General features: G+C 51.2%; 1 protein-coding gene across 9 annotated transcripts in view; it reads right to left on the bottom strand.

Annotated features, from left to right (window-relative positions):
• PCNT (pericentrin) overlaps positions 1-21758 on the bottom strand; it is a 116792-nt gene that overhangs the window by 31591 nt on the left and 63443 nt on the right. For 8 of the 9 annotated variants that reach the window (XM_073011334.1, XM_073011337.1, XM_073011346.1 and 5 more), the window contains 11 exons: positions 21002-21144; positions 20447-20679; positions 19313-19475; positions 18702-18914; positions 13040-13269; positions 12408-12524; positions 12283-12303; positions 10570-10776; positions 8349-8519; positions 7598-7750; positions 1273-2151 (listed from right to left, as the gene is read on the bottom strand). In XM_073011334.1, the coding sequence (XP_072867435.1) occupies positions 1273-2151; positions 7598-7750; positions 8349-8519; positions 10570-10776; positions 12283-12303; positions 12408-12524; positions 13040-13269; positions 18702-18914; positions 19313-19475; positions 20447-20679; positions 21002-21144 (2530 nt within the window). The remainder of the gene's footprint in view (positions 1-1272; positions 2152-7597; positions 7751-8348; positions 8520-10569; positions 10777-12282; positions 12304-12407; positions 12525-13039; positions 13270-18701; positions 18915-19312; positions 19476-20446; positions 20680-21001; positions 21145-21758) is intronic. The other variant, XM_073011338.1, reaches the window with a different exon arrangement.

Raw genomic sequence — 21758 nt, 5'->3', positions numbered from 1 at the left:
CACATGGGAACGGGGCTGAGGACCCAGCAGGAAGTTGCCCCGACCCAGGATGATGCCACAGAGCAAGGTAGACTAGGGCATCTGAGAGGGGGAGCCGCTCTACAAGGACCCAGCTGGTGTGGGCGTGGCAGCCAGCAGGTGCCCAAGGCTCTGCTCAAACACAAGTGGGAGCCTTAAAAGACAACTCCCTGCAGGGCCTCCAGCTCCAAAAGAAGAGCTTGTTTACCACATCTCACACATGTACTGCCTATCGACAGATCTTACCACATCTCACACAGGTTACACCTCACACAGGCACTGCCTATCGACAGATCTTACCACATCTCACACAGGTTACATCTCACACAGGCACTGCCTATCGACAGATCTTACCACATCTCACACAGGTTACATCTCACACAGGCACTGCCTATCGACAGATCTTACCACATCTCACACAGGCACTGCCTATCGACAGATCTTACCACATCTCACACAGGTTACATCTCACACAGGCACTGCCTATCGACAGATCTTACCACATCTCACACAGGTTACATCTCACACAGGCACTGCCTATCGACAGATCTTACCACATCTCACACAGGTTACATCTCACACAGGCACTGCCTATCGACAGATCTTACCACATCTCACACAGGTTACATCTCACACAGGTTACATCTCACACAGGCACTGCCTATCGACAGATCTTACCACATCTCTCACATCTCACACAGGTTACATCTCACACATCTCACACAGGCACTGCCTATCGACAGAGCTTACCACGTCTCACACAGGCACTGCCTATCGACAGATCTTACCACGTCTCACACAGGCACTGCCTATCGACAGATCTTACCACGTCTCACACGGGTACTGCTTATCGACAGATCTTACCACATCTCACACAGGTACTGCTTATCGGCAGATAAACCATTTGATTAGAAACCAGAGAGGCAGCTCAAGTAGATCCGCCTCACACAGTGAGCTCCGTTTCACTGGACAGTCCCTATCACGTGAACGAAATAATTGTTTTTGAAAGCTTAAAACAATAAGCTTAAAATGGCACGAAACAGTGAAATCCTCAGCCCAGCTTCACTGCATACTGACCCGGAACAGGCCCAGGCAGGTCTGAGCTTCAGGCCCCTTTCTCTGCTGTGTCACGAGCCACCATGACAACTGCAGCCACCAGTGCCCAGCACAGAGAGAAGTCATTAAAATTAAAGGAGAAAAGGAGTACGAGAGGAAGAAAAAAGTACCCTGCCATGGCCTGCAGAGGGGGCCTACCTGTGGGTCAGGGACAACCGGTTCCAAAGCACCATCGTGGGAGGCCTCCATGTCGCCAGGGACCTGGGCCTTGGCGCCACCATCCACGCAAGGCTGTGGGTGGGCCCCGGGCACCCGTGTGTGAGCTGTGGTTCTGGAGGCCTGCCGCCTGTCCAGCTCCACCTGGCACCTCAGGAACCGCTGGTGCAGCACCTGCAACTGGCGGCTGAGGCGGGCACACTGCGCTCGGAGCCGCTGCAGCTCGGGAGGCTCCGCCCCAGCTGCCAGCGGCTGCTGCTCCAGCGCGCGGCGGATGTGGGCCAAGGCCAACAGGACGGCCTCCAGCTCGGCAGAGTGGGCCACCTTCCGCTGGTTCAACACGTCAATTTCTAAATTTCTCTCGGCAATCATTGCTTCCTTTGCTTTCAGGGCAGCTTCGAACTCCTGGATCCGGGAGGCCATCCCTTCGACCTCAGCCTCCCTGAGGGCTGCACTGCGCTCTAGTTCAGCCAGCTGCCGCTCCGCAGCCTCCTCTGCACCCTGGAGGCGCTGCTGCAGGGCCTCCAGGGCCTGGCCATGCCCACGCTCCTGGTCAGCCAGCAGCCGGCTCAGGGCCTCCTTGGCTTCGAGTGCAGCCTCAAGCTCGCCCTGCAGGGCCTGCCCGCGGGGGCCCCCGGCCTGAGAGCAGAGCAGCTCGCTCTGCAGACTGCCAGCCTGACTGTCGCTGACTTCGTGCACCACGGGCCCCATGAGGGACAGCTCCTGCTGCAGCTTCTCGATGACTTCATGGAGTTGTTCGACTTCCTCTGCTTTCTCCTTTTGTAATCGCTTCTGGTTCTCTCGCAGATTTTCAATTGTGGCTTTCAGCTCTTCAATCTCAGAACTTCTGGTATATACGACCTGAAGAGAGAGCACATTTCAGTGGCAAATTAAATGTATCCACTTCAGAATGTCCCTGCTTCACAACGCGTTACCTCCTGAATGCATTCTTGGAGTGAAGACTCCACAGCTTGAAAAACAAAGCAGCCACAGAAGCAAACTCCCGGTCTCGGGATGCACTCCACATCTGCCTGGGCTGCTACTGGGCCCTGGCACACACCTTGTGCTCCACGTCTGATTGTGGGACGAAGTGCTAATGCAGCCAATTTCCACACAAGGACGTCTACAGAATGATGCTTTCACTACCCTTTAAATGTTATTTTGTTAATATTTAAACAACTTGATTTGTTTGATTTTCCTGAAGGTGCATTAGATTTTAGGTGTTGTTCTGACTCCAGGAGGAAAGAAACCTGGGCAGAGAATCTGCACCAACAAAGCGGTGAGCCGGGCACACTCCCCTTCCATCCCAACACTGCTCACAGTGATGCTGGTGACGCAGGCGTCTCTGCCACTGCCACCTCGGTGACACCAGGCATCAAAGTGAGTTCACTTGTGCCATGAAACATAATCCTCAGTCATGTAAGGAAATACGATTGTTTCCACTTTAAAGACAGGAAAATTGAAACTGAGATATTAAACATCTTTCTAAACCCACAAAAATAGTAAGTGGAAAATCAGGATTGAGATCTGTGTCAATACAGCTCCAAACTCTATTCTCTTAAGATAACATTACTGGTAATGACAAAAAATAGAAAAATTCTAACCCATTTGTGTTCTAACAATTTTAAAACAATTTGTTATAGACTAATATGTTCTTCTAAAAAATTGAGGGTTTCATAACAACTCCGGGTTTCTCTGGAACTACCTCACAATTACTCTGGACTGAAATGCAAATCTGGCCTATAGGAAAAAAAAAAAAAGGAACCTGATGAAGCTGTGGCTTTGGTTTCCACGCTGTCAGCGACACCTTCCTATGCATTTACCACCGAGGACCACCACCACGCAATTAGCCAAAGCAGCCTCCCAGCACCGGCCCGTGTCTCTGTACTCTACAGGCAAGTGAAGGAATTTTAAAGACAATTCTGATTATATGCAGCTTTTGCTCATTCACTAAATGCACTAAATAAACTGGAATCAAAGGGTGTGCACTAAAGACAGTCACAATCACAACGCAAATATTATGTTAAAATACTGGAACCAGCCTACAAAGGTAGCTCTAAATGTAAAACACTAAAACCTAAAATCAGTGAACTGAGGCCAGGTGCGGTGGCTCACGTCTGTAACCCCAGCACTTTGGGAGGCTGAGGCAGGCAGATCACTTGAGCACAGGAGTTCGAGATCAGCCTGGCCAACATGGCACAACCTGGTCTCTAGTAAAAATATAAAAATTAGCCGGGCGTGGTGACAGGCACCTGTAGTCCTAGCTACGCAAGAGGCTGAGGTGGGAGAATTGCTTAAACTCCAGAGGCAGAGGTTGCAGTGAGCCGAGATTGCGCCACTGCACTCCAAGGTGGGTGACAGAGCAAGACAGCATCAAAAAAAAGCAAAAAGCATACAAAGCATACTCAAGGAGACTTGAATGCAAAGTAAAACTATGATATTTCTGAGGAAAATGGGGCTAGGGAAAGAGCTCTCAGATAGAACTTCAAAAGTATACTCTGGCGGGGCGTGGTGGCTCACGCCTGCAATCCCAGCACTTTGGGAGGGCAGGGCAGGGGGATCATCTGAGTCAGGAGTTCGAGACCAGCCTGACCAACATGGAGAAACCCCGTCTCTATTAAAAATACAAAAGTTAGCTGGGCATAGTGGCGGGTGCCTGTAATCCCAGCTACTCAGGAGGCTGAGGCAGGAGAATTGCTTGAACCCAGGAGGCAGAGGTTGCAGTGAGCCGAGATCACGCCACTGCATTCCAGCCTGGGCAACACAGAGAGTCTCTGTCAAAAAAAAAAGAAAGTAAAAAGTTTTGCTCTGCAAAACATACTGTTAAGAGAATGAAAAGACCAGCCATACATTGGGAGAAAATACCTGCAAATCATGTATCCAAAGAAGTGTTCAAAAGATATAAAGAATTCCCAAAACAATACGAAACCGAACAACCCAACTTTTTAAAACTTTCTGAGGCGAGGCACGGTGGCTCCTGTCTGTGATCCCAGCACTTTGGGAGGCTGAGGCAGGTGGGTCACAGGAGGTCAGGAGTTCGAAACTAGCCTGGCCAACATGGTGAAATCCCGTCTCTACTAAAAATATAAAAAAATTAGCCGGGTGTGGTGGTGGGTGCCTGTAATCCCAGCTACTCAGGAGGCTGAGGCAGGAGAATTGCTGGAACCTGGGAGACGGAGCTTGCAGTCAGCCAACACGGTCCCACTGTACTCCAGCCTGGGACACAGAGTGAGACTCCATCTCGAAAAAAAAAAAAAACGCCTTTCTGAAAGACTTGAGCAAACATTTTCCCCACAATATGGATGGCAAATAAGCATAGAAAAAGATGCTGAAGATCACTAGTCATTAAGGAAACACAGAACACTAGGATACACCACTCTATATCTACCAGAATGTCCAGGAAAAAAGACTGGCCTTACCAGGTGCTGATGAGAACGTGGTTACCCAGAACACTCATCTACTGTTGGTGGAATGTAAAACGGTAGTGCAACTATGGAAAACGGTGTGACAGTTTCTTTTAAGTAAAAGATGCACTTACACATGAATCGGCCAAGCATTCAGATTAAGTATTGAACCACGAGAAGCGAACATTTATTTTCTCCCAAAAAGCTGTGCATGAAAGTTTACGGCAGCTCGATTCATCACTGCCAAAACCTAGAAATTATCCAAATGTCCCCCAACGGGTGAATGGACCAACAAACTGTGGTCCATCCTGACAACACTACTCAGCAACTAAAGGAACAGACACAGGCCACAGGATGCATCAATTTCAAGCGCGTTACAACACCTGACTCGAAACAGAATTCCAGAAAGGAGAGGAGAGGCCGTGGGCGGGCGGCCGGAGGCTGGAAGCCGTAGGTGGGTTGCCAGGAAGAAACAGCACTAGGAAAATTCTGAGTGATGAGATTGTGGTGATTATTACAGGACTAAATCCTTTTTTCAAAATTTATAAAACTGTATACCAAAAAAACTAATTTTGTTATGCACAAAGTTAAAAAATAAAAAACTTAAAGAAATTGTTATACTAAAAAATAACAAGTATCTATAATCCATGACCTAAGGTTCTATCTGAAAAAGCTAGAAAAAGAAGAGAAAATAAACCCAAGGTAAATAGAAGGAAGTCAATAATGAAAAAAAGAGGAGAAATCAAAGAAATAAAGAGAGAAAAGTATCAGAGCCAAAAGCTGATTCTTTGAAAACATCGACAACACGAATAAACTACTAGCTAGAGAGACTCAAGAATAAAAGAGAAAACACAAATTCACTAATATCAGGAATAAAAGAAGGGCCATCAGCATAGAACTTGCAGATACTCAATGGCAAGTAAGGAAATGGTTAATAAGGTGAACAGTTACAAAATGAGAAAGCATAGGCTGGGCAGTGGCTTACGCCTGTAATCCCAGCTTTGTGAGGCCAAGGCAGGTGGATCACAAGGTCAGGAGATCAAGACCATCCTGGCTAACACAGTGAAACCCCATCTCTACCAAAAATACAAAAGATTAGCTCAGCGTGGTGACACACACCTGTAACCCCAGCTACTCGGGAGGCTGAGGCAGGAGAATCGCTGGAGCCCAGGAGTTTGAGGCTGCAGTGAGCTATGACTGTGCCACCCAGGCGACAGAGTGAGACCCTGTCTCTAAAAAAAATAATAATGTAAATAAATAAAACGACATATTCATTTGGATTTCAAAAATCAATTACTGCACTTTTCCAGGCAATCTGTCTCAAAACCATCACCAAAAAGAAGTAAAATGAGCTCTTATCTGTTTCTCATCTTATTAACGAAGGAAGAGTTCACACAGAAAGAACCGCTCATCCCCGGGATCAACCTAAAACTCCCTTTTACTCCACACAGGTTAGAATCATTCACATGTAGCCTCGGTAAGAATCAGACATAAATGTCACCACCCTCAACTGTCTCCCACGCTGAGTTCATTCACGGAGCCGGCACCACGCGGGCACCACACACAGGATTCTCCCACACACAGGATTCTCCCACACACAGGATTCTTTCTCCCACACACAGGATTCTTTCTCCCACACACAGGATTCTCCCACACACAGGATTCTTTCTCCCACACACAGGATTCTCCCACACACAGGATTCTTTCTCCCACACACAGGATTCTCCCACACACAGGATTCTCCCACACACAGGATTCTTTCTCCCACACACAGGATTCTCCCACGCTGAGTTCATTCACGGAGCCAGCACCACACGGGCACCACACACAGGATTCTCCCACACACAGGATTCTTTCTCCCACACACAGGATTCTTTCTCCCACACACAGGATTCTTTCTCCCACACACAGGATTCTTTCTCCCACACACAGGATTCTTTCTCCCACACACAGGATTCTCCCACACACAGGATTCTACACAAGTTCTTTTTTTTTTTTTTTTTTTTTTTTTTTTTTTGAGATGGAGTCTCACTGTGTCGCCCAGGCTGGGGTGCAGTGGTGCGATCTCGGCTCACTGCGAGCTACGCCTCCCGGGTTCCCGCCATTCTCCTGCCTCAGCCTCCGAGTAGCTGGGACTACAGACGCCCGCCACCTCGCCCAGCTAGTTTTTTTTTGTATTTTTAGTAGAGACAGGGTTTCACCGTGTTAGCCAGGATGGTCTCGATCTCCTGACCTCGTGATCCACCCGCCTCGGCCTCCCAAAGTGCTGGGATTACAGGCTTCAGCCACCGCGCCCGGCCTACACAAGGTCTTTCAAGGGCACCTGTGAAGTTACCAACGCTCTGCAATTTTGAATATCATCTCTATTATAAACAGGCTGCTTGTGGTTTTCTTTTTTGCTTCAAAAGCAGAGCTACATTAAAATAATAAACCTTAAAATAGATTTTTTAATATACACCTACTATGTACCCACAAAAATTTTTTTTTTTTAATTAGTTTTTAAGACATTTTTCCCATCATGCCAGTGGGAAGAGACACAGTGAGTGGCCACTTACTTAAGTCACCTCCTTGAGAAGAGCAAGCCAGCAATAGCCCAGCGCCTCTCACAGCCCCAGGGTGCTGCCCTAGGGAAAGGCCTCTCCTCAGATCCCTGACTATCAGGGCTGCAATCAGAAAGCAGTTTGGGGCAGGGGTCGCTGGCTCCCCACTCAAGATCCCTAGAAAGCTGCTTCCATGCACATGTCTCCAGGCAGAATCGGGCGCTCTCTGCAGCTGTCTGCCACGTGGGGCCATGGGCGTCTGTGAAGGCCAGAGACCCGCCTCCCAGACGAGGGTCCTGGCAGCCGCTCGGCACTGGCGTAAGCAACATGAACTCGGCGTCACGTGGACCTTTGGTGGCTTACCTTCGAGCTCACGCTCTCTTCCTGAAGTTCTCCGAGGTGGACAGCAGTCTGGCTGTTCTGCAAGTCTAATTTTAAGTTCAGATGTAGTATCTCTTCATGTTTACTTTCTAAGTCACCTTTCATCTTTTCTAGTTGTTCTTTCAAGTCCAAAACCTTTCATTAAAACAAAAGAAGTATTAAAATTCATCTAATATTCTATTGATATTAATAATTAAGAAATTATTAAAATAGCTTTGAGAGATTTAAAAGCACATGCCTAAGACAGTTATTACTACCCTGTACCCGTATCCACATATAAATGGTAAAACTGCAAAAAATACACAGTGGTCAGGGCTGGGCACAGGGCTCATACCTTCAATCCCAGCACTTTGAGAGGCTCAAGCAAGCGGATCACCTGAGGTCAAGAGTTGGAGATCGGCCTGACCAACATGGTGAAACCCTATCTCTACTAAAAATACCAAACATGAGCCGGGCGTGGTGGTGGGTGCGCCTGTAATCCCAGCTACTCGGGAGGCTGACGCAGGAGAATCACTTGAACCCAGGAGGCGGAGGTTGCAGTGAGCCGAGATCGCGCCATTGCACTCCAGCCTGGGCAACAAGAGCAAAACTCTGTCTCAAAAAAAAAGTAAAGAGAAGAATACACAGTGGTCACAAGCCCATTGCCTGCGTTATCTGGACCGGATCTGCCACAGAGAAGCTCACTGGACACTGACCTGGGGCTGATAATCCCATGTCCCCACTCCGTACTCACCTCACTCTCACGCTGCAGGAGTGCGCTCTGTGTCACCTCTAACTGTACTTCTGGACCCTCAGGAGGGCTGCCCGGAGGTGGCTCAGGGCAACTGCCTGCATCTAGTGTAGACTGCAATGTGGACGCCAGAAGTAAGCTACTCATCTGCTGTTTCTTTAACAACTCTTTATCCTATTAAAAGAAAAAAAAGGAACTCTATTTTAGGCAAATACTTGGGAGTTCAGTACCTCAAACTGCTGCCTGTTAAAGCATAGACCATCTTCAGCGGCGCCTGAAGCAGAGCAGGTGCACCTGCACGCACCTGCACTCAGTGACGCACCAGGCAGCACTGGTACCCAGAACCCAGCCACCTCCCAGCAGAGGCCTGCCTGGTGCAGGACGCGACCCAGAGCCACAGCCTGTGCCCAAGTCCACTGTGAGGAATTTACCTACAGTAATATTCACCAAACTATTACCAATATTTTCAAAACCGACAAGAACTGGCCAAAAAACATAGGGCAATGGCTGATGGTGTGCTCATACAATGGATATTACCGGCCTAGAAAAAACTTTTCAAAGAATATTTAATATGATGAAAATGGTCACAATACATTACATGCGCAAGAGCATGACATATAAAACTGCATACACAGTCCAAATTTCACGAAGGGATGAAAAGACATTTTCTAACCCTGACATCTACTAAGCTCAGTAAACGTTTGCTGAGTGAAGGCAGAAGGAAGGGGTGAAGCCGCCCTGAAGCGGGTGTCACTGAAACGTGAGCGGCGGCCGGCCAGGGGGACAGCTCCACTCCAAGTACAGGTGACGTTCAGTGGTCCTCCCTGCGACAGCAGAACGGAAACACGTCAGGGCTTCAGGAAAGGCCCCGACTTAATAATTCTCATCAGCACTTACAAGAATCAGACACACTTGGCTGGGAGCGGGGGCTCACACCTGTAATCCCAGCACTTTGGGAGGCCGAGGCGGGCAGATCACCTGAGGTCAGTAGTTCGAGACCAGTCTGGCCAATGTGGTGAAACCCCGTCTCTATTAAAATACAAAAATTAGGCCGGGCGCGGTGGCTCAAGCCTGTAATCCCAGCACTTTGGGAGGCCGAGATGGGCGGATCACGAGGTCAGGAGATCGAGACCATCCTGGCTAACACGGTGAAACCCCGTCTCTACTAAAAAATACAAAAAACTAGCCGGGCGCGGTGGCGGCGCCTGTAGTCCCAGCTACTCGGGAGGCTGAGGCAGGAGAATGGCGTGAACCCGGGAGGCGGAGCTTGTAGTGAGCTGAGATCCGGCCACTGCACTCCAGCCTGGGCACAGAGCAAGACTCCGTCTCAAAAAAAAAAAAAAAAACAAAACAAAAATTAGCCAGGCATGGTGGCGTGCGCCTGTAATCCCAGTTACTCAGGAGGCTGTGGCAGGAGAATCGCTTGCACCCAGGAGGAGGAGGTTGCAGTGAGCTGAGATTGCGACACCGCACTTCAGCCTGGCGACAGAGTGAGACTTCGTCTCAAAAAAAAAAAAAAACAAAAAAAAAAAATCAGACACACCTGAGAAACACTCCCCTCATCTGTGTCTGAGGCCAAACTACTAATTCTAAAATCAAATTTCTTACTGAGCCTCACTTTCCAAGTAACCTTTTAACCTCATAAAAGTCAGCTGAATTCCTTTTAGCTAAATGCTCACAAAGGAGGGCACAGCCGCTACCCAGAAATGCAGACAGGCAGCCATGAGATGGCCCACCTGGCTCCATGCTCCAGCCCCTCTCCAAACTCTCAGACAGACACCAACACACGGAACACGGGAAACACCAGCAACGCAAAACCATCACTGGAGATCTTTTCACTGGGAGCTGACCTAAGTTCCTGAACTCAACTGAAATAATTACAAGGGGCTCTCATCAAAGTATTTAATAAGGTATATTTTTTTAAACCTAAAATCTTAAATATTTACTTTATGAAATATTAAGGATAAATTCAGAGTTCTTGAGACATAAAGAAATGGTATAAAATCCTCCAGCAAATAAAAGCAACAATCTCCAGCAAGGTCAAAGTACACTTCCTACCCGGTCACCAAGGACTTCTGCTTCTCCCTAACGCCCGTGTTTCTGGTGCAGACATGGTGGCTGCGAGTGAAAAAGGACACCCTGCCCACTCCTGCCAGCTCAGCAATGAAGCCATGCCCCAGGGACGCCTCACCACATGCCCGATGACGACATGGAGACGCTTTACCTGCGCCAGCTCTTTCACAATGTTCTTCTGTTTTTCCACTTCTTCCTGGAGCTCGGCCATTTTCTTCCTGATGTTGATGTTCGTCTCCTCCAGACGTTTAATTTCTTCTTCCTGCCTCAACACTTGTCTATCTGCCGACTCTTTCTGTAGAGCCAATTCATTAAATTCATCCAACTTTTCTCTCAACTTTTGTTGTAACAACTCAACCTACAACAACAAAAAATGCTTGGGGAATACAGTAGACTGTTTTATAAAAACCCATCTTCCAAACAAAAAACTACCCAAAACAATAGAAAACAGATGCCCTGGCCGGGCGCGGTGGCTCAAGCCTGTAATCCCAGCACTTTGGGAGGCCGAGACGGGTGGATCACGAAGTCAGGAGATCGAGACCATCCTGGCTAACCCGGTGAAACCCCGTCTCTACTAAAAAATACAAAAAATTAGCTGGGCGAGGTGGCGGGCGCCTGTAGTCCCAGCTACTCGGGAGGCTGAGGCAGGAGAATGGCGTAAACCTGGGAGGTGGAGCTTGCAGTGAGCTGAGATCCGACCACTGCACCCCAGCCTGGGCAGCAGAGCGAGACTCCGTCTCAAAAAAAATAAAAATAAAAAAACCAAAACAGATGCCCTGTGCCCTCCCCTAGACCCACAGGGAGACCCGGACCCGCAGGCTGCACAGGGAGACCCGGACCCGCAAGCTGCACAGGGAGACCCAGACCCACAGATTGAACAGAGAAACCTAGACCCGGGCAGCACAGGGAGATCTAACGGAAGTATAGGGTGATGCTGTGTTAAGGTCATTATCTATAATACAGAATTTGTTAGGAAAATGAAATTTATTCTGATAGAAAAGAATGGAATTACTACAGCTGGGCGCGGTGGCTCACACCTATAATCCCAGCACTTTGGGAAGCCGAGGTGGGTGGATCACGAGGTCAAGAGATCGAGACCATCCTAGCTAAGACGGTGAAACCCTGTCTCTACTAAAACTACAAAAAATTAGCCGGGCGAGGTGGTGGGCGCCTGTAGTCCCAGCTACTTGGGAGGTTGAGGCAGGAGAATGGCGTAAACCCGGAGGGAGACCGTGCAGTGAGCTGACATCACACCACTGCACTCCAGCCTGGGCAACAGAGCAAGACTCCGTCTCAAAAAAAAAAAAAAAAAAGGAAGAAAGAATGGAACACCCAGCAACAGAAAGAATGAACTATGGCTACACTCAGCAACCTGGATCAATCTCCAGAGTCAGGCTCAGTGAGCGGCGTCAATCCCCAAAGATAACAGGCACACTTTACACATCAGGATGATGGCAAAGTCTTAGAAACAGACGGCAGATGAGTGGTTGCCAGAGAAGGGACAGCAGCAGGGCCGTGACCAGGTACACGAGGGTCCCGGGGGGCGGAAGGCGCTGCAGCGTCATCGGCTCCCTGCCCATACTGGCTGCAATGCCATGTTCCAGCTCTGCAGGTGTGACCTCTGGGGAACCACGTGCCAGGCACAAGGGATCCGAGTCTTACCTCTTATAACTGTGTGTGAATCTACTATTAATTTTTTAAAAGAATAAATGAACCTACTAGAGCTTCCTCAGACAAGAGAAAGGAGATAGCTGCAGCCCAAGCTAGAGCAAGAAAAGCGAGTGGGCGGCAGGACAGTCCCAGCGAGCACAGGGGAGCCTGGGCGCCCGCACAGGGCATGCCCATCTCGGTGACGCCTACTCACCTCTCCATCCAGCGGCGCCTGCTGCCGAGTTCACGTACATGGAAGGCAAAAATTTTAAGAAAGTTAAAGCTTAAAAACACAGTAAAAGACAGCAACCAGCGGCACTGCACGCTGTGCTGACTCACCTGGCTGTCGTGAGGGCCCCAGGGCTGTGGCTTGGCCACCTGGCGGAGCTGCCCCTCCAGCCTCTGAATCTCTTGCTGGAACTCCTCGCGTTCGTGCTCCCGCTCAGCGGCCTGCTCCTGGGAGGAGAGGCGGCGTGTTGGGACCACCCCAACAGGGCTGGCGTGCCCCTCGCAGCACAGGCCCACCCAGGCTTCCACTGCACGTGCAAGTACAACCGCCCAGCAGCTCAAGACTCCAAATATCCCCCTCGTCACAGTCACTTTGCAAAATGGAGTTAAGAAAAACAGCCCTCTGCGTGGAACACAGAGGAACGTCCCAGACGGGTGGGTGGGAGGACAAGAGCCAGTGAGAGTCGCAGCACAGGCCCAGCCTGGGCCCCAAGGGATGCCTCCGAGACTGTGAGAAGGAGCATGGCAAGACCATGGGAGGCGGCCCTCAGAGGCCTGTGCCACAAAATGTGGGCAAGAAGCCACCCACCAAGCGTCAGTGACCTGGGTACACCTGGGCAGCAGGTGTGGGACGCCCTCTTCAACATCCTACTGCAGAAGCTTACGTAACCATCTGGAAAGAAGTCCACGCTGTAATGGCAACTTTTAGTAATGTAATAAAATGTATTATTCAGAATTCTTACATCCATGAATTGCCGCTGGCTGCGCAAATGCTTGTCCAGAGACGCCACCTGCTGTTCCAGGGCGGTGACGGCCTCCGCCTGCTTGGCACACCCGCGATGCTGAGACAGCTGTTCCTCTAACTCAGACTCCAAAATCTTCATCTGGGAGAGCAGGGCTGAGCGGTCCTTCTCGGCCTGCTTCCTGGTCTCCGACTGTTCTCTGGTCAGATCCTCCACTTCCTTCCGGAGAGCTAAGGATGCAAACACGACAGACACAGGGAAACCCCCGCACCTCAGAGGCTGGCGCTGTACTGAGAGGGAACACGACACGTGCACCCTCCTGACGGTGACTCAGTCAAAGCCCGCCGAAAATGAAGTCACATGACTTCGGGGTAAAAAGCCCATCTTTTAAAACAAAATTAGCTAAATTTTTGAAGCCTGAGAAGAACACTTCTGAGTGACACGTGGGTGATTCTCTAGGAATTCTGTTTTCACTACACCCTCCCAGACAGAAACACACGACTAAGCCCAGTCCCAGCAGACGATGGACAGTGCTGAGTGCCTGGGGTTGTGACGTGTCTACGGGAAAGGCAAACGTCTCATCGGTAAATCAAAAGCGAATCTAGGTCAGGTGGGGTGGCTCACGCCTGTAATCCCAGCACTTTGGGAGGCCAAGGCGGATGGATCACTCGAGGTCAGGAGTTCGAGACCAGCCTGGCCACCATGGTGAAACCCCGTCTCTACTAAAAATACAAAATTAGCCAGACATGGTGGCGCACGCCTGTAATCCCAGCTACTCGGGAGGCTGGGGCAGGAGAATCACTTGAATCCAGGAGATGGAGGTTGCAGTGAGGTGAGATTGCGCTGCTGCACTCCGGCCTGGGTGACAAAGTGAGACTCCTTCAAATAAATAAACAAACAAACAAACTGGGTACCACAGTTTAAATTTCTGTCCCCTCCAAAACTCATGTTGAAATTTAACTGCCAGAGTGATGGTATTGGAGGGGCCTTGAAAAGGTGATGAGGCCGCAAGGGCTCCACCCTCACAGCAGTTTTAATGCCTCAATAAGCGGCTTTGGGAGTGGCTGTCCCCCTTGGCCCTTCTACCTCTGCCCTGTGAGGATCCCGCCCTCCACTCTGGAAGATTCAGTGTGCAAGACTCTGCCTTAGAAGCAGAGACTGGTACCTCACTAGACACCAAACCTGCTGGCACCTTGACCTTAGACTTCACCACACACCGAACCTGCTGGCACCTCGACCTTAGGCTTTCCAGCCTCCAGAACTGTGAGCCACAAATGTGTGTCTGTGATAAATCGCTTAGCCTCAAAAATACTCTTCTAGCAGCACAACCAGCCTAAGACCTGGGGTGGGGAAGCCCTGGCTCAAGTGGAAACTGCAGATGAAAAAGTATCTTGGAAAAAGGGGCTCTCTGCTGCTGAATCCCGAAGTCTCTATTTTATTATTCTTATTTTTGAGATGGAATCTGGCTCTGGGATTATAGGTGTGAGCTACCACTCCCGGCCTGAATCCTGAAGTCTTTAAGCCATCCAAAAACTAAAATATTAAATTCATTCATGTTAACTGACATTTCACCAGCTTCCAAAAAAGCATTTTGATTTGTAAAATTCTTAGTCTTTTATCACAAACTATCATGACCAATGCAAGCAACATTCTCAATAAATGTTCACGCCACCGTCAGCAGTAATGGCGACTCTGCTGTAAACATGCTGCTGCAGTAATGCCATTCACAGCCCGAGACGCACGGCGCGGCCCGAGGGCAGCTGCTCCCCCCACTGCACTCCCTTGCCCTGGACACGACCCGGGCTCTGCTTGGCCCAGAACATCACCATCTTCAGGGCCAAGGGCGCTGGGCCACGCACTGGGGCAGGGTGCCTGCTGACACGCACGCAGACTCAGGGAGGCACGGGAGGATCGCAATCCCAGCTGGCGGAGCAGGTGATACCATGCTGAGCAGGCACAGGGGATGTGGTGGGTCCAGGCCTTCCTGCAGACCAGAGCAGGGACCCAGCCCAAGAACAGCTACAACTATCACAAGGCATCAGTTCCTGAAAAGCAGCACAAATTGTAGCTTAGGCACTGCAGTAACCACCGTTAGAGAAATGCTCCTGCTTTGCTGGGGCATTAAAATGGGACAACTCCACCCATTTGTATGAATGTTGAAGATTAGAGTTTCGCTGTATTTACTGTTTGCCACAGAAGTTCTGAAGAACTTTTCTTTAGTAAATAATTTGCAAAATCCAATGCAAACACACAGCACATCACACAGAAATCACTCGTTTGTCTTTACAAACCTGACTCCTTGTGTGCTGCAGTGACAGCTGTGCCTACGAACAAGAGTTTGCATTTACTGGTGGAAACGGAAACGTGCAGCTGAGAAGGTGAGAGCTAGAACCAGTGACGGCAGCGTCAGCAGCAGGGCTCCGAGCAACGCTGCTGGCCTTGAACAATCTCCAGACTCAGCGTCCACCATGCCCACACTGCCTGTGTGGCTGCAGGCCCATCGACTTTTCAAGGAGACAAAGAGAACAAAAGGGACAGACGGCAACACCTGAAGAGGGCCACAAAACACCACACAGCGAAGGGGGCATCACGCAACACGGCGAGGCAGGGCTGCTGCGCACAAGGGCTGAGTTCACGCCACTGTCAGAGCCTCGGCCCTGCCGGGACTGTGCTCAGGGCTGTGGTGGGTATGCCGGTAGCCGGCGCAGTCACACAACTGCAGAACCAGGGTGAAAGGAAAGAAAATAAACCAGAGTGAGAAACTAGGGCAGGGTTAACAACGTCAAAATGAAAGGAAACCAAGAGGACCCCAGAGAAACAACAAGAATTTCCCAGTGACAAAACAAAGTTGGCCTGAGCCTGTGAAAGGGCTCCATGAGATCCACTCCCAGCATGCCAGGTGCCTACCACTGCAGGGCCCATGGTGAGCCTCAGCTTCAATCCTGGGGTCTGCAGGGAGCCCAGCCAGGCTGTGGACACCCAGGGCCCACATCCACCTGTCCCAACACTCCCTGGTGAGCCAGAACTCGTGGCAGGAGGTGAACCAGAGGCAAAGCAGCAGAGGGGCCACCATAGCCTTGGGAAGAAGCCCCACGGTGCTCAGTCCATGTGCTCAGGCCCAGGGCACAACACAGGCACCTGACACAGGGGCGCTGGCCACAGGGCCCAGGCCTCACTGGGCCGTTCAACGGTATGCAGGCCACACACCCCTTTATCTGCCAGGAGGCCTGACAAACAAGGTGACTGGCTGAAGTCCAAGGGCTCAAAGCGGTGAAACACCAGGTGGTCTCCCCTGGTGGAGTACGGCCCAGCTGCCAGCTGGCTGGGCACGAAGACACTGGAAATGGGGCAACAGAGTTCAGAGGGAGGGGCCTGACCATGAGGCTGCCCCCGGACAGCAGAGGGTAAGCAGAGAAAGCATCGTGAGAAACAGTGACAACGGACGCCCAGATGCAACAGCACTGCCAGGGCAGAGATGCAGGCCCTCGATGCCGAGAGCAACGCATGACATCAGAGACGTTCCTGAAAACACCCTGAAAAATCCTGAGCAGATGCAGGAAAACGAGGGCCTCAAAGGAAAAGAAACGGGATCTTGAGTCGTGTCTCCAGCACCACTTCACTGGCAGAGGAGGGGACCTGAAGAGACTCCAGGCCCTCGTGGCCCTCAAGGCTCCCCTGCACTCCCTCTGTGGACACACAGACCACGGGGGCAACAGGGCTCAGAGGCCCATGGGGAGATGACACTGACCTGAGCCCAGCAGCAGCCAACACCGCAGTGAGGACTTCACAGCTGGCCAAGGAAAATCCAGCCTGGAGCAAGGTCAAGCAGGCCAAGCAGGCGGGCGAAAAGGAAACACAAAGAGCAGCAGGAAGGGCCCAATGCCAGCAGGTGTGGCAAAAAAAAACTTGGCTAAATGGACCAAAAGAAGATACTCACAGATAGGCTTTTTTAAAAAGAGTCATGAACATGGTATCCATACAAGGCACAACTAAAACAGAATGGTAAAAAATACTTAAAAGGACAAGAAAAGATACACAAGGGGAAAAACACCAGACTAATCCTTTACCATCAGAAATTTATATAAAAAATAGAAACGGGATAAATGGGAATGACAGAAATAAACCAAGAAAAGGAGAAGACAAAGTGTGGGCACAATCACAGGCACAGTTTAAAAAAATCCCACGGGACCTACGTCTTCTACCTGGAAAACGCTCCCTGGGCCAAAAATTACAAGCTTGTGGGACCCAGATGTCAACATGAGCACCACAGGTGAAAAGGCTGGGGCACCTCCAGGAGGCACGGCCTGAACCCCACATCCTGTGAAAGGCAGCAAACATGTCCGAGAGAGTCCAACCCAACGAAGGCAGCAAGAAACCACACGAGCCGGCCGGGCACTGGGGCTCACGGCTGTGATCCCAGCACTATGGGAGGCCGAGACAGGCAGATCACTTGAGGTCAGGAGTTCGAGACCAGCCTGGCTAACATGGTGAAACCCCATCTCTACCAAAAACATAAAAAATTAGTCAGGTGTGGTGGTGCGCACCTGTAATCCCAGCTACTTGGGAGGCTGAGGCAGGAGAATCACTTGAACCCATGAGGCAGAGGTTGCAGTGAACCAAGATCATGCCACTGCACTCCAGCCTGGGGACAGAGCGAGACTCCGTCTCGAAAAAAAAAAAAAAAGGAAACCATAGGAACAAGAAATCACAGGAACGAGGGCAAAAATCAGCAAGACAGAAGACAGCAAATGAGAATGGACACCAAAATCAAAAGTTGGTTGTTTTCTAAAGAGAAAAATGTAAATAATAATAATAAAAGAGATTTCTGAATCGGCTGAGGTGGTGCCTGCGATGCCCCAGCTTCTAACTCCAATCTGTGTTCTGAAGGGATGACCCCGAGGCCACAGCCATCCTGGAAGGAACTTTTGGAGAAGCGCAGGCCCCTCTGCCTCCCACGTGCCTGAGATCCACAAATGCAAGGCGTCTGCGAGGTGGCAGAGTGGGCATGTGGGCGGCGGGGCCAGCTCGGTGTGAGCTGGAAGGGCATGGGGAGAAAGCCGGAGTCAGAGGCAGCAAGCGGGGAGGCAAGGAACAGGGACTGAGGGCGGACGCCCCAGCCCCGTGAAAAGCCTTTGCTCGAGCTGAACCAGCTACTGAGGACACAGTTACCGTGCAGGCTCGAGATTTTAAGCTTATGTTTTGACCATTTTCATTTTAAATACCTTTGAGAACAAAATATCTAAAAATCCGAAAAGATACAAACTCATACTGTTAAAACTATGTTTTCCCAATAAGGGTTAATGTCAGGCACTTGGTTATTTTAAACGAAATTTTAAAGTAGCTCTTGTTTGCCGCACTTGGCTCTGCCTCCAGCTCCTGCTGCTGAACTCAGAACCCCTCTTATTTCCACCTCACAGAGGTGGGGACCCTCCAACCAACAGGACCAACAGACAACCCGCCTTCTCTGAAAGTGTAGCAAAGCCAGTGGATGCCTCACCTGATCCCGCACAAGCTTCCCATGCCCAACATTCCATGAGAAGCTACGTGCTGGTTTACACTTGACCCTCTAGAGACACTGAGCGTCCCTGGGAGCTGGGGAAACCGTGGCAGCTGTATCCGCGTCCCACAGCTTGAACCGACCTCCATATCCCGCACTCCTTACCAGCTTCTCTGGCCTCGGCGTCCGTGGCTGTGGCCTCCCCCCGGCTCCACAGACGGGTGCACTCCTCCCTCAGCGCTGCCTGCTCCTGGGCCGCCTGCTGCAGCTGCCGTCTCAGACTCTCTAGCTCCAGGACCAGACGGTGCTCGGAATCCTCCTTCCCGGCCAGCGTCTCCTTCAGATCCGCCGTCTCCACCTTGAATCCCTCGAGGGTGCCTTTGTGGGAGACACAGATACCCTGACAAAGCCAGTCCCGGGTGCAACTGAGGACAGCTCGGAGGGAGGGGCAGGGCCTGCTTGGAGGGAGGGACGGGGCCGCTGCTGGGAGGGAGGGGCAGGGCCTGCTTGGAGGGAGGGACAGGGCCGCTGTCCCCGAGAGCAGCAGAGCTAAGAGCCAGCAGCTTCCAGGACCCAGCTGTAGGCCCCCAACAGCCCTGCTGGCCACAGCAGCTCCCGACCACCCCGTTCCTCCCAAACCATGGGTGCCTTCCACTGTTGGCTTTGTTTTTACATTTCACTGTAAAACCCTATCCCGAAGGCTTCCTTTCTTTGGTGAGGCCAGGCCTGCTCCCCGTTCCTGTGCTCCAGGTGCCCCGAGGCCTCGTGCTGCTCACCCTGCGTCTTGTGCAGCTCCAGCGCCAGCTCTGCCTTTGCTGCACTCTCCTCCTTCAAGCACTCCAGCAGCTCCTGGTGCTTCCTGACAACCTGTGCTGTCTCCTCATTTTTAAAACTAAATTCTTTTTCAAAACGAGAATGAATTTGTCGTGCTTCTTCCAGCTGTTAAAACACATTTGCAAATCAAAACTCCAGATCAAAAATAACATTTCTGATCTGGATGTAAGGCTACATTAAGACCAACAGAACGCCACTTCTACCCCCAGGCCCTTCGGGCCGTCACCACCCAGGCAGGGCCACGCCAGGGTGATGGGACCTGAGCGCATCTCAGCCACCCTCCAAGACACTGCGGCCACGGTCTCCAATGAGCACCTCTCCCCAGCCTCCCAGCTCAGCCCTGGGCCCCTCTCCCTTCCTCCAGACACTCCCCTGGCGACTGTGTCCAGTCTGGGGCTCCCAGGCCATCTACAGGCTAAGAGACCCAGAGTCACCTCTGAACTCAAAACTTAGCACAAAAGAATTTTTTTTTTTTAAGCTAGGGTCTTGCTCTGTCACTCAGGCTGGAGTGCAGTGGTGCAATCATGGGTCACTGCAGCCTCAGCCTCCTGAGGAGCTGGGATTGCAGATGCTTCCACTATGCCAGGCTAACTTAAAATGGGGTCTCATTACATCGCCCAGGCTGGCTCAAACTCCTGGGCTCAAGTGAACCTCCTACCTCAGCCTCCCAAAGTGCTGGGACTACAGGAGTGAGCTGCTGTGCCTGGCTGAAAAAAGGATCTTTGATTGCTTTCCACGTATTCCTATTTAACATCTTTTTTAATTGTCTAAAATGTTCTAAAAGGGTTTAAAAATTTTCCTTTCTTAGTGATAATCTCTAAATATGAAAACACTCCACGTGGAATCGCAATAGTGCATGAAGTAAAGGAAATGGGCCTGTTTATTATCCAAATTAAATAAACAGATTCTCTCATTTGTAGCAAGCCCACTTCCTCAAGGATCTGGTTCAGAAAAGCCTCCTCCTTGGGGAGAAACCCGTGTGAGTGTGGTTGGCACCGGCATCCACCAGGCTTGTGTGGCATCATCAGCTACTCGTTGTTCACTTCTCCACAGGACCCCGGGAGCCTGGGCCTCACCTGCCTGCTGGAGTCCAGGGCCATCTCCAAGAGGCCATCCACGGCCAGGCTGAGGCTCTGGAAGACCCTCCGGATGGGCTGCTCACATTCCCGCACGCTTTCTGGGCTCATGAGAAAGCTTTCACGCATGTGGCTGCTAATTTCAGCCATAGAAGACATCTCTGCACATTCAGACAAAGTTCTGTCCAGCTCTGGGAGGGCGACATCAGACCACGTCTCCTCCAGCGCCGGAGCTACAAGAAGAGCAGACGCCGGCACATGCGGCTCAGCGAGCAAGCTGGCCGCAGCCACGGCAGCCACGGCAGCCACGACAATAAGGAAGCCACACAACTCAGAACATCGCCCTAGCAGAGACGAGACAGCGCCACGTCCACAGGAGCTGGCAAATTTAGCCCAGACCCCAGTCTCGGCCTTCTGTAAGTGCAGGAACTAGCAAGAAACCAGGACAGCAGCGCTCCCGAGAGCATCGCCCAATACAGAGGCTCCTCTCAGAGAGCTCCAGGCCCGCAGAAGGCCTCAAGCACAGGGCCGGGCGGCTGGTCCCGGCACACTCACCTGCCGACAGGGCCAGGCCTGCGCCCGCGTCATCCAGGCAGAGCCCCACGCGCTCCCCGATACGGCTCCTCAGGGTGATGGCTGCTCTCAGCGTCTCTCCAAACAAACCCAGCAACCTGCGCAGGGCGTCCTGGAGGGCCCCTCTGAGACAGGAAACATCCATCATCAGGCAAGCCCGTCACAGCGTGAGAACCCCCACCCTGGATGCTGCTGAGGGGCCGCCCACCAGTTTGCACACCTCAGCCCACGGCTGCCTGTCCCCATGGGGCCGGAAGACATGATCCTCATGCCTGTGTGAGCACAGGAAGCTGAGGCCACAGACAAGAGAACCACATGGAGCCCATTCAGGGACACGGGCTTCCTAGGTGAGGTCTTCCTGATGCCATTTCTGATTTGTAAAAGGCATCATATTAGGAAGACAGCAAACCCATCCTGCAGGTGTGCAATGTGGCCGCACAGCGTGAATCACCCAGGAGCAGAACACAGGCTCTGTCTCTCCCCTGGGGCACAGGCTGCACCAGTCGGCCATTTTACAAGATGTCTGTCCAACACCAAGTCACGCCCCAGCCACACATTCACAGGAGTAGCGTGGCAGGAGGAGCATGGTGTCTCCCAGCCTCTCTCTAGGCCTCGTGGACGTGCAGTCTGGGATGCTTCTGGTTTTTTTTTTTTTTTTTGAGACGGAGTCTCACTTTGTCGCCCAGGCTGGAGCGCAGTGGCACGATCTTGGCTCACTGCAAGCTCCCGGGTTTACGCT

The sequence above is a fragment of the Chlorocebus sabaeus genome, chromosome 2 (assembly GCF_047675955.1).
Source record: "Chlorocebus sabaeus isolate Y175 chromosome 2, mChlSab1.0.hap1, whole genome shotgun sequence".
Classification (NCBI taxonomy): Eukaryota; Metazoa; Chordata; class Mammalia; order Primates; family Cercopithecidae; genus Chlorocebus; species Chlorocebus sabaeus.
Note: the sequence above shows the minus strand (reverse complement) of the source record. Positions and strands in the feature narration are given on the sequence as shown.